General features: G+C 48.4%; 1 protein-coding gene across 1 annotated transcript in view; it reads right to left on the bottom strand.

Annotated features, from left to right (window-relative positions):
* znf407 (zinc finger protein 407) overlaps positions 1 to 12621 on the bottom strand; it is a gene marked incomplete at its 5' end in the record, with an annotated part of 125428 nt that overhangs the window by 44022 nt on the left and 68785 nt on the right. Inside the window, one exon of the mRNA XM_080004817.1 lies at positions 1892 to 2058. Within this exon, the coding sequence (XP_079860943.1) occupies positions 1892 to 2058 (167 nt within the window). The remainder of the gene's footprint in view (positions 1 to 1891; positions 2059 to 12621) is intronic.

Raw genomic sequence — 12621 nt, 5'->3', positions numbered from 1 at the left:
CCAATGATCTGCCTCCTCCCCGACCGGAATGAAATATGCCTTATTGCAAGACAATAAAAGAACTTTGAAGTCAAAATATACAACCTCTTTTTGCATGTGTGTGTGTGTGTGTGTGTGTGTGTGTGTGTGTCTATATCTGTTTTTTAAATAACCCCGGAGGAGTCTGCATGCAGCTATAATTGCCTTCCTCATTAGTTATGTTTTAGCAGGAGCGGATGGGAGGGCAATTAATTTTACCGCTTAATTTTTTGACACAGAATCCGCCGCTGTATTGATGTGCACGCCATTTTGGGCCTCATTTTTCAGGGAAATTAATTGACAAAGTGTGAAGATTTATCAGCATATCGCCAGATTAAGCGACAAACTGAAGCAATGAGGAAATCAATTGTGGCCCTGTCGCTGCCCTCCCGCGCCTCCCCCCAGACCCCCCCGCCCCCCCCCAGCCCCCACCCTTGAACGCCCAGTTGCCTGGGAAAGGCTGGGCGGGTCGGACGCCTTGCACTTATTTATTTATTTGAGTGGGCTCATTCATCAGCTGTTACAAATAACCCTGGTGGCTGACGACCCCCCCCCCACACACACACACACACACACACACACACACACACACACACACACACACACACACACACACACACACACACACACACACACACACACACACACACACACACACACACACACACACACACACACATTACGCCTTCTTTCCCGTCCTCAGACAAGGCTGGTGTGTGTAAGAAGTGGGTGATTAACATAAAAAACACACAAATCAAGAGATGAACAATGAATCCAGTGAGGGGCGGGAGGAGGGACAGATGTAGGTGTAAATGCAGGGAGATGGGGGGGGGGGGCAAAGTAGAGACATAGAAAAATAAAGTTCCACGGCAAAGACGCTCCAGAACGACAATTGGATACCATGGGGAACCATAAAGTCTTGGGTCTGAGGCAGGGACCCCGCGTGATGGGAGCCTCCATGTTGGAGAGGGTCTAGTCGATCTACCGCCTACGAACCGGCATAACTCACGGCCGTCCATTACCCACTGCTCCTTAGCATTTAGCTTCAGGCTGCTTTTTTTTGCTTTGTGCAGCAGCTGGTGCCCGTGGATGAGAACATCTGTAACGTTTAAACTGATATTGTTTCAGTGCGTGCCGGCCCAAACGTGACTCCAATCACAGAATTTGCATCTGACTGGCGGGGGAGGACTTGGGCGTCACAGTGGACGGAAATGCGTTCCTCACATCGCGGTTTATCTTGAGGCTGGGTGGGGCTGGGGGGATGGGTGGGGGGGGGGGGGGTGACGGGGGGCAGTGCGCTGGAGAAGAAATGAAAATAAAAACATCTGATTATGTCGTAGGGCGCCCCAACGCTACATCACTGTTCAAACACATTTTAAATTATATCCAGTGTGAGGGACGCACGCCACGCTCAATGCAACAAAAACAACGTCAGCCAGTGCATGCGCGCGCGCACACACACACACACACACACACACACACACACACACACACACACCAATACACACACGCGCGCCTGCCCATGACGGATGGCAGTCTCTCCTACAGGCGCTCAGTCAGCCTGTCAGGCCACAGGCTGCTTGCCGCTGCTTCTGTTGTCGACTTAAAAGGACATCAAGGGGCGGCGATGCATGCTGGGACGCTACAGAGACATGCAGTAGGGGGCTAAACTACTGGGCTGCAGCACATGCCCACATCCCAAAGAAGAGGGACTCAGGGGCAATTATTACGGACAGTAAAACACTTCCGACAAGTTTGTGAAAAACAATGACCTGTGCGCAAGGTTGAGTCCTGAGAAGAATAGTTAGGCTGAAATGTGGCCTGAGTCGGTGGCACGGTGTCGTAATGTGTGTGTGCCGACGGTCCTCCTCACCCGTGTGTGTCCTGTAGTGGTCCTTCATGGCTGACAGGCTGAGGAAGGCGTAGTGGCAGGACGGCCAGGCGCACTTGTAGGGCTTCTCCCCCGTGTGCAGTTTCATGTGGTTGTTCAGGGCCCACTTCTCGCTGAAGGAGCGCTCACACCGCCCGCACTCAAACTTCCTGTGGGAGACAAATAGAAAGAGAGACAGCGAGTGAGAGAGAGAAAGAGTGAGGGAGGGAGAGACAGAGCGAGCACGAGTTATTTACCGCTCCCGAAGCTGAGCTAAAAGCTGGAAATCCAAGCCCTGCGGGACAGAAGGCACATAAGAAGGTGCCGGAAATGCACATAAAAGCACATAAAACACACGAGCCTGTGAACCGTACTTGTGGCCGTGTAACACAACTTACACATGATGCACGGCCTGACACACACACACACACACACACACACACACACACACACACACACACACACACACACACACACACACACACACACACACACACACACACACACACACACACAGCACACGGGTGTGTGGGGTGGGGTAAGGGTGGGTATTGGGGCTGGGGGAAGCGGGTAGGGGTCGCTGGGCGGCATGTCATGTCTGTATAAGCAGGCATTGATTTTTCTGTCCTGGCCTGCCACCTCCTCCATTTATTCTCCGCTTTGCACCGGGGCCCAGAAGACTGGAGAAATTCTGTTACAGTCCACACTAATAAGTGTGTGTGTGCACACACACGGATACTCGCGGATAGACACACACACACACACACACACACACACACACACACACACACACACACACACACACACACACACACACACACACACACACACACACACACACGCACACGCACACGCACACACACACACACACGCACACGCACACCCCAGGAGCAGAAGAAGAGAGTTCACCTGTCCAGAGGTCCCTGACCACTTATCCAGGGATAAATGAACAGCTAGCAACATTTAACCCCCCCATCCCCAACCACTTCCTCCCCAATTGGCTCCTTTAAACAGTGTGCCCCCCACCTCCTCCCTCCTAGCTCCTCTGTGATCAATGACTTTGACCCAAACATTCCCTGCTTTCCAACATCCAAGCAAACCATCACTAGTTGCACTCCCTGCCTCTATTGTCGTATTTGGTACGTGTCCAAAAAATATATATATATAAATATATATCTACCACCCATCAGAATGAATCAATTGTGTTTACCTGTTTGTCCTGGTCAGGGTTGCAGCCAGGGTGCTGGATCATATCCCGGCTGACTATGAGCGTAAGGTAGGGAGACACCCTGAGCTGGATGCCAGTCAATTGCAGGGTTACACGCATGAACTCATACGATGCAATAACTAGATTTAAAAAATCGTAAGGAAAAAAATGCATAAACAAAAACACGCTTCCATATTTCCTCTCAGGAAAACCTCTGTTTCCTGTCTCTCTATATGGACCCAAATGCTTAAAGCCCCTGGGGCCAGCCGGTTCTGGTTCTAAAGAGGCCTGGTGGAACCACTATCCATCGTTTTTTGTTTTTTTTCTATTAGACGTGAAACACACACAAGGAAAAAAACAAAAACAATAGAAAGGCCTGAGCTCAAATTAATCTTTACCCCCCACCCTCCCCCCACACGCACTATAATTTAGGCACAGAATGACTAATGCGCAAGTCATAAACAAATGAAGTCAGGTTGCAGCGGTGCATTCGTCTTGTTGCGGAGGCCTTGTTATTTTCGGGAGGGTGGCTGTCTTTAAGTCCTGATTGTGTCGCTTAATCCCCGCGGTATCGGTTTCACGGCGAGTGCGCACGACACTCACCTGAACAAATAATGACTCCGAGCGGCATGTAGCATGTGTCTGAATCAATAATTCAAGCTCATACATCTTCCTTACCGGGGAGGGTGGAGGTGTGGGGGGGGGGCATAGAGAGAAATAATGGAGGACAGATAGAAGGGACAGCTCCCATATCCATCTATACGCTTGCATGGAGATGAATCTTGCTGCGGTGCCGGTGTCGTCCCCTGTTTACGGGGACATTTTAGGCTCATTTACCTAGAAGGACGAGGCTGCCGCAAAATGGCGCCTTTATCACCTAGCTGTAATCTCCAAGGCATATTTAGAATCCCTCTCCCGCCTTCCTCTCCCTCTCCCCGCTTTTATCACTCGCTCTTCCGGTTTCCTAGCTCTCGTTCGCTCATTGAGAGATTTGACAAAGACTTTATTTGGGCAAAAGATATATGTCTGCGCCTGTGCCGTCTCTCTCCCCCCACCGCCGAATCCCAGTATTTATAGAACCACGCCACCGAGGGAGTGGTAAACAAGATGAGTGAAGAGATGCTATCTTTTATTGTAAACATTATGCGCAACACTCCTGCTTTATGAGCTAAACAGCCCATTGTTTATCGCCGGGTGTAATCGCAGAAGCAGGCAGGCCTTGACGTTGAGCACGTGGGCACGCTGGAGAGTGCGAGTGGGGGGAGAAAGAGAGAGAGGGATGAAGAAGAGGAGAGAAGATAGAGGAGCTTGGGAGCTGGCGGAGTGAAGTATCAGTTAGAAGAGGGGGGGGGGGGGGGGGGGGGCTGCGGGTGGGGGCTGGCTGGCTGGTTGGTTGGGTTTTTGTCGGGATGAGAGGGACGGCCCCACGTCTGTTTTTATGGGATCAGATGGAGCGCTTTGATCTTGTCTCGGCGTGTCAGATCACGTCACGATCCACCCGTCTCGCCCCATACATATGCATAGTGCCTCTAAACACGGCACCACGCAGAACAGAGCCCAGGTGGAGGGGTACGCGGGAGCAAGACAAGAGTGGTGGGGGGGGGGGGGGTGCGCTGCAGTGTGCGTGTGGACTTTTCGGGAAATGAAAGAGGGACACGCATCATCGAGAAAAAAAAGGTGGAGGAGATGCAAAAATGACGAAAGACGATGAGGAGAGGTCGGAAGATGAAGAGCGTGAGAGAGAAAGGGAGAGAGAGAGAGAGAGAGAGCAGGTAGTGAATCCGGAGAGAAGTGGAGAGACACATGAGGAGAGAGAGGGATGAAGAGAGACGGAGATGAAGGGGGAGACGGAGAGAGCGAGAGACAGAGAGAGAAAGAGGGGTATCGTGTAAGGGCTAAAGAGAAAGCGGATCAGACAAATAAGAGATCTGAGAGAGGTCTGTTAATTTGCTTGATGTGGAAGCCCTGACGCGCGAGGCCTCAGAGGGGAATAAACACATCTGCAACGATAATGAAAGGACTTTTACCTCCCCCTCCGTACAAACGCCCTTTGCCTCTTCTCCTCTCCCTACCTTCTACCTTTCTGATCACACAAAGGCGAGGCGGCGTGATGGACGCGCCACGCAGATTTGTTTTAAAGGGGCCAGGTGGGACTCCGCGCTCCCCCGTCTGGCGGAGGTGAAGCCAACCTATCCACCGATTACTCAAACCGCGGGCTGGGATGTTTGTGGCTTAGAAAGCCGCAAGACGTCACGGCCGCCGCCACTTCACACCCTCGCCCCCTAGGGGGTGAAATGCGGCATTGGTTGCACGCCTGCAAAACGGGGGAAAGCGTTTTGGGAGCGTAATCCTTTTTGATTTTAATGAGTTTTTTTTTTTGTTTTTTTTCAAGATTCAGTGGTCCTTTGTGTTTGATAATGTCCATGTAACATTTGGCAGGAAACTGGCTGTGTAGTAAAAAAAAAAAAAAAAAAAGAAAGAAAATTGGCTGCAATTGACACTGTCATCTCATTCCATTTTTGATGACTTAAAGGATGATTTCACTTTCAGCCTTTTTCTGTCAAAATTCCCATCCGTGTATTTGTATGGCGTTGTGGCTGTTCGGAGGTGGGGAAAACAATCTACTAAACTGAGGACCGCTCTCAAACTCTGAAGTGGGGAGACAGAAAGGGAGAGAGTCAGAGATGGAAAGGAAAAAATAAAAGAGGGAAGGGAGAGAGCGAGTGAGAGAGAGAGAGAGAGAGAGAGAGAGAGAGAGAGAGAGGCCAACTCTCGCCTCAAGCCAAACTGACACAAACAGACAACTTCAAAGTGAAGACTGTTGTTTATTTGGCGAGAGGAGGAGGGAAGGGGAAGGGAAAAAAAGGGAGAAAGAAATTATCTGATATGCAACTGTCAGGAGAGCATTTTCACATGCAAAATAGCGAGTGAGTGAGAGAGATTACCTAGAGGGGGAAACATGACAGCATTCACTAGGGTCAGAATGGATCATCATCTTCAGCGCCCTCCTCGCTCTCACTGCCCCTCTCTCCCTCTCCCGCTCCCTCTCTCCTCTATTTCTGTGCGCTTCCCTCTCTCTATCTTTCCTCTCTTTACCTCCAGCCCTGCATCTCATCCTGTGTTTTTCAAAACATATCACTCTGCACTTCGACAGCCCGGCAGCTTAAATCCAGACCAAATTAGCTGAACGAAGATTAAATCGTTTTGGCCTCGAGCTCTCCCGGATATTGGAGGAAGACTGAGGGCGACTTAAATGGTGTCTGACTGGGTCGGAACCTATGGATGTGTCTGGGTTAGGGTGGGGTGGGGTTGGGGTAGGTTTATTCTTCAACGGCAGTCAATTGAAACCTGGTTAGGCACGAGCGCAGTGTTAGATAAAGCGACGGCAAAAGAAACCCAACATTGTTTCCCCGCTAAGTATACGGACCAATTCAGATGCATGTGGTGTGCACAAAGTCTGCTTGATGACAGGCTAGTTCCCAGGCTATGAAATCAAAAACGTAAACAGGGGGTGGATGTCTGGCCTGGCTAAGCCTTGTGGAAAGCGCTGCGGTATATAGTCAATATACTCTGCGAACAATCAAATCAGTCGGGCTGGATGGCTCTATTTTAACATTCAAATGAACAGAGAAGCATTCCCAGCCGTGAGGGTGAGGTGGGGTGGGGTGGGGCTACAGCAGCCCCTTCACACACTCTGCTAGCCCGGCGCATTTCACAGCAGGGACCTTAACGTGTGTCCGAGTATACGAATGAGGTGGAGAAAACGAGTCAGAACCAGATCGATGTTCACTATTGAATGACAACATCTGGCGAGGTGAGGTCGCACCTTTTGCACATCTTCCAACATCACAAGAAAGCAGCTGAAACAGATCCCGGCATCACGCGGAGGTCATAGGTGCCCGGCGACCACTGCGGAGGGAGCTCCGCCGAGACAGAGGAGAGGGCCACTGCATATGACTGCAATATAAACAATCGCGCGGAACATAGTTGCTGCCTCTCATTTATATTTACCTTCAATCCCAGGAGGAAGAGGGAGGAGGGGAGGCAGCGAGATATATAATGAAATAAATAATAAAAGGCCCATCAGATAAGCCGCTGTTTATCCTGCTGTAGGGCAAATACAAATTGTCAATTTAATGAACATGGTGGACGTGATGAAAGCGGGTGAAGGAGTCTGCTGCCTGACAAACAATCAGGAAATGTTATCTTAATATTGTTTTGCTGTTATTCAGCTCATAACTTAGGGGGCGGGGGGTGGGGTTGGGATCGGCTGTGAGGAGGGAGATGCGGGCAGCGGGGCGGGGAGAAGAGTAAAGGGGGTCCGCACAGCCACAGAGGCCAGCCCCCCCGTGCTGGTTGTGTTATTGCCTGTTATTATTATGAGCCATAGCTCAATGGGCCTGAACACACATTAAAACACACAGACACACATACACACCCAATCCTACATTTGTACATGGGAAGTGTAAAAAAACACATGTAAAGTACACACTTGTACACAGTCAAACTACCAGAAAAACAGTTTGACAAAAGAGCAGTGGAACTTGATGCTGAAATGTGTGTGTGTGTGTGTGTGTGTGTGTGTGTTGGCCTGGTATGTGATGTAGATGGGAGGATTGGGGGGGGGGGCGCAGTTGTGATGTGATCTTTCCGGGCTAATTTAGAGCCGTAATGGATTTTATGAATATCGGACTATTAATCAAAACGTTTTTTCCCCCCGAAAACTGCAAATCAAGGGAGTGATAAAAGCAGCTCCCGAAAAGTAGGGGGAAATCTGATTTGTGTGACATTGTTGGGTCAAAGTCACCCCCCACTCCCCTCCACTCTCCTAATCCCCCACCATCCTTCACCCCCACATCACCCTGCCTTACTTAAAGAGTGCTTAAAAACCATCAGGATGCTTCAATTTTCTTTTACCCCTAATTTTGTATTTAAAGTATGGCAATCAGAGTGGCGAACAAAATTATCTATTATCTCCATATTTATATATTGCCGGCCCTAAATTGCGGCAGGAAGAATTACTATCAATATGAATTTGGGCGACAATAACTCAGATTCAGGCGCTAAGGACGGGAGGCTCTTTATCAGGCCTCTGATAGCGCTTAAATAGAGCGCAAGGAGCCGTATCAGGGCTTTTTTCTCTCTAATATTGGGCCGCATTAGCGCCTCGTAAATCAAATTACACTCCCTGAATTTCATTAGGCTCACCTGCCAGGCCCGCCGTGCCATGGAAATATTTATGTTTTTTGTTGTTTTGTTTTTTTTCTCTCCGAGCGTGATCGTGCGCCTCTCAGGTACACAAAAAATGGAATGGGAGAAGAGATGGAGAGAGAGAGAGAGAGGGAGGAGGGTAAATAAAGAGAGGAAAAAAAAATACCAGAACGATAAACCGAATTATCCTTTGAGAATATGATAAAACGCTGCCATAAATTTGAACGTTCCGGAAGGGAAGCTGATGCTGTTTGGTGGCTCGTGTGCCGAGAGTCTGGGGGCACCTTCCCGCCGCTATTTACCATCCTTAACTGGGGCAGCGCTCCCCAATCTGATTAGGCTTTTCCGCAAACTCACCCTTAACTAAAATCAAACGGGGGTGATGTATGGGACTGCTCCAAAGGCCCCTGAAAGACAAGCTAATCCAATCAAACAGATTAAAGACGGAACAAACAAACAAACAAAAAAAAGCCCTGCTAATAATACACGTGTAAAAACCTGCACCCAATATCAAATGACGATCCGGCTCCATCGCACGTCAAATTACCTCAAACCCTACATTATTTAGTCTTGCGTTCGCTGGTCGTTCGCTTGTGCCGCGCAAACATCTCCCGGCGTTTTTCCTCCGGGTGCGATTGTGGGAACCACGACAAGAGAGCGTCCCACCCATCATCCAGGTTTGGGTGGCTGGGGCCTATGCTTTGCATATGGATTTTGATTAGACGCAGAGGGGAAATGAGTGAGCCAGGGACCGTAACACGGGCCTACTTAATAATAAAATAAGGTGCAGTCTATACATCAAACGCAGTCTGGCTGTAAATCATTTAACGACGTGCATCCCTGTACCATTACCAGGCCCCCTAACAGGCCACTCATATTTACTCTCTTAGCTCGATATCATTTTAGAATAATGAGCTTTGTCCCTTATCTAATTAACAGGGGCCTAGGTTCACCCCCCCCCCCCCCCCCATCGCCCCACCACCCCTTTTCTCTTCTTTTCTGTAAATTAGGAAGCCAGTATATTGGTGTAGCCCATGGATGTTTAGCAAATTGGCTTGCTGGCCGGTACCAGTAAATGTCTACCATGGATGGGGAGGCTGGCTGGATTATTCCAAGTTGTGTGTAATAGCTGTGCATTGAGGCTTGAGGCTCTGTGTGTGTGTTTGTGAGTCAGTGTGCGTGTGTGTGTGTGTGTGTTTGTTAGTCAGTATGCGTGTGTGTGTGTGTGTGTGTGTGTGTGTGTGTGTGTGTGTGTGTGTGTGTGTGTGTGTGTGTTTACGTGCGTGCGTACGCGTATGTGTGCGAGTGTGTGTGTGTATCTCTGCACATGTGCTCCACTGGGCAGAAGCCTAGACCTGGTCTATTCTCTCTCTTATTACTGGAATTGTAATTCAATGATCACCTTAGATCAAACGTGTGCCATAAATCAGATAGGCTTGACAGAGGATGAAAAATTGTATTAATAATGTGAAACTTATTATACAGTTCCAAACGCTCCCTTGATAAATGACATTGTTTTGGCTTGACAATGATTGCATTTAAAACATCATTTCTGTTGTGTGTTGTTGTGTAAGTCTATGTGCGTGTGTGTGTATTCTGACAGACATAGTGAGGATTTTTTATTTTATCGGGGGTGGGGGGGGGGGGGGGGGTCAGTCTGCAGAGAAACAGAGGTGGGGTTCCCGAGCTTCATAAAATATTCAAGATGATTCGCCGCTCCTCTCTGGAGTCGGTGGGCAGACGCCTACGTGAGGGTTAGAAGTGTGTGTGTGTATGGGTGTGTGTGTGTGTGTGTGTGTGTGTGTGGCCGCAGAAATGAAACGTCTGTGGCTCACCGCAGCGCACACACACACACACACACACACACCCCTTCATACACCCGCATTCCGAAACCACCAAAAAAAAAAGAGCCTCGCACATCTTCGAGCCATAAAGCGCCCTCACATCACTCTATTATCACCGCGCATCACAGTCAAATAGTAGCAAGTATGAGGAACTGCGGGGATGAACTGGGAGTAGATAATCTCTTGCGAAACGATGTCCCGAAGAGCTGTGCTTTTTTTTTTTTTTTTACAACATAGAAGGTGGTTTATTTTTCTATCACGATTCAATTTATATGTAATACTATGATAACAAAATGCAAAAGTAGCAAAACAAAATGAAAACAACTATGATTTTAATTTGAAAATGGTCACCTATTATACTGCATCTGCAATAGACCCTCCTCTGCTGTTTTTATTGTTGGTGGCGGGGGCCGTGTTTCCCGGCAAGGATGCTCTGTTCCGGCACATGCAAGAAGTGAAAAGCAGCCGTGGTGAATTTGATGCACCGGCGTTGCTGGTTGCGGTCAGTAAACTGTCGATATCGATGACCGCTTGCAAAAAAAGAACAGCACCCTCGGATGAAAAAGATATCCCCACCACTCCAAGTGACCGAGACAAACAAAAACAAGACGGCAGTGGAGTGGAATTCTCTGCCTTGTGCTGTGGTGTAATCCATCCAGCACAGACGCCTACAGCCCGTTTAAAGTGGCGATCCAGCGCTTACGGATTACGCAGGCTCCATTTTGCCCGCGCACACACACACACACACACACACACACCTGCCTGTAGAACAGGCTGCTGACCACACCCATTACCTCCATTATGTTTCATCACAGTGACTGAAAAAAGGTCACACATGTTTTTCACGCCTACATGTGTGGGTGCATATCGGTGACCTTGCCTCACTGTGGATTAGCGGTATCGGGCTCGTGTCAGTCCTGTGAGAAGCACAAACAGCCCCCTCCACCTTTACCGAGCTAATCTTTATGCAAACATGTTCGGTAAAACGCCTGGTCAAAAGACTGACGTCCACCGCACGAGTCCACCTCTCTCTCCCTGGTGTAGAACAGCTGGGCAAGATGCGTGGACAAGGACCACCCCCGTCCACTGACCCAGGCTGGGCCCTTTACCACATCCACACCCCCCAGCTCTCCCTCTGCTGCCGCCCCCCCTGGAAAATAAAATGACCCTCATGGTAGTGACCATTATTAGGCGGTGGAAACATTATCATCCCACAACGTTCAGGCGTTCCGTTCACAATGGAATAAATCAAGTTTTTCTCCCCCCCTATTTTTACCCAAATAGAAAAATATTTGTATTTGAGGTGGGGCGCTTGTAATTGATGACTGCAGCTGTGCTAATTAAAAATGGTTGAGGTTCCATTAATCTTGTTCCAGGATTGCGGGGGGAGGGTTGAAAGGGTGTTGGTTAAGGTGATGCTGTTGATGCTGGTGGTAGTACAGTGGTAACAGTGTGTGTGTTCTCCCCATCGTGCCGCCGCCACCACCAACCAGGTGATTTTGGGGGGGGCCGTTGTAGAGTTTATTAGCGTGTTGAGGTTAATGTGAAATGGCCATTAATAATCATGACAAAAGCCAATATATACAAACTCACTTCCTCACAAAAATGAGTCCTTCATCTGAGACCCCCCCCCCCCCCGAAACCCAATCTCAGGCCTTTCAGTGCCACATAACTCAGCAGCTGAACAAGAGGACAATGTAGTGAACAATCCCACGTGTTTACTACCATGTCCAGGGTTGAGATGGTAATTGCTTTTCTGACTATGCTTTGTTGCAACATATGCACAGGTAGACACATACTAGAACACACAGTCACACTAATGCGCGCGCACGCACGCACGCACACACACACACAGTCTTATACAACACTGGACAATTAATCACCGGACCAACATGTGCAACTTTTCCTGTGTTTGCATAGTCAAAACTAAATCAGCTGGTGAGTCAATGACTGCAATGTCAATGACATTGTTCAAAGACAGACATATGCCCTATTGCTTTTGTCTTCCAAACAAAATTGTATTATTTTCAACTTTGGTCCAAAATACATTTTTTATGGTTTGTGTTGTGTAATAGGCGCTGATAGAGGCTGAGCCATCTCACTCTCAGTCCGGTCATACCACTCGGTAACCTGTGTAGTGCCGTCAAACGCGATCCACATTTGACGCCGCTAGGAGAGTTGTAGTTCCAACAGTTCCACTATTAGACGGATACACACCTTTGTCCAAATGCTTATAATACCATTTTATTTCTGCTGTGCAGCCGATATTCTGCTTCCTGTCTGGCCTAAATAAACTTTTGTCCTAAATAATTACAAAACACCTCAAAAATATATACTAAAACATTCAAATTATGGCAATGTTAAATTCATATTCAAAACTAATAATAGAATAATCAATATTCAAAACTGATTTCAAATTACTTCCATTCAAAATTAATTAATAATAACTAATACTTTGTTGGCTTGAATGG

This window comes from Zeus faber, assembly GCF_960531495.2.
Source record: "Zeus faber genome assembly, chromosome: 8".
Classification (NCBI taxonomy): domain Eukaryota; kingdom Metazoa; phylum Chordata; class Actinopteri; order Zeiformes; family Zeidae; genus Zeus; species Zeus faber.
This window is presented reverse-complemented; position numbering and strand designations above follow the sequence as displayed.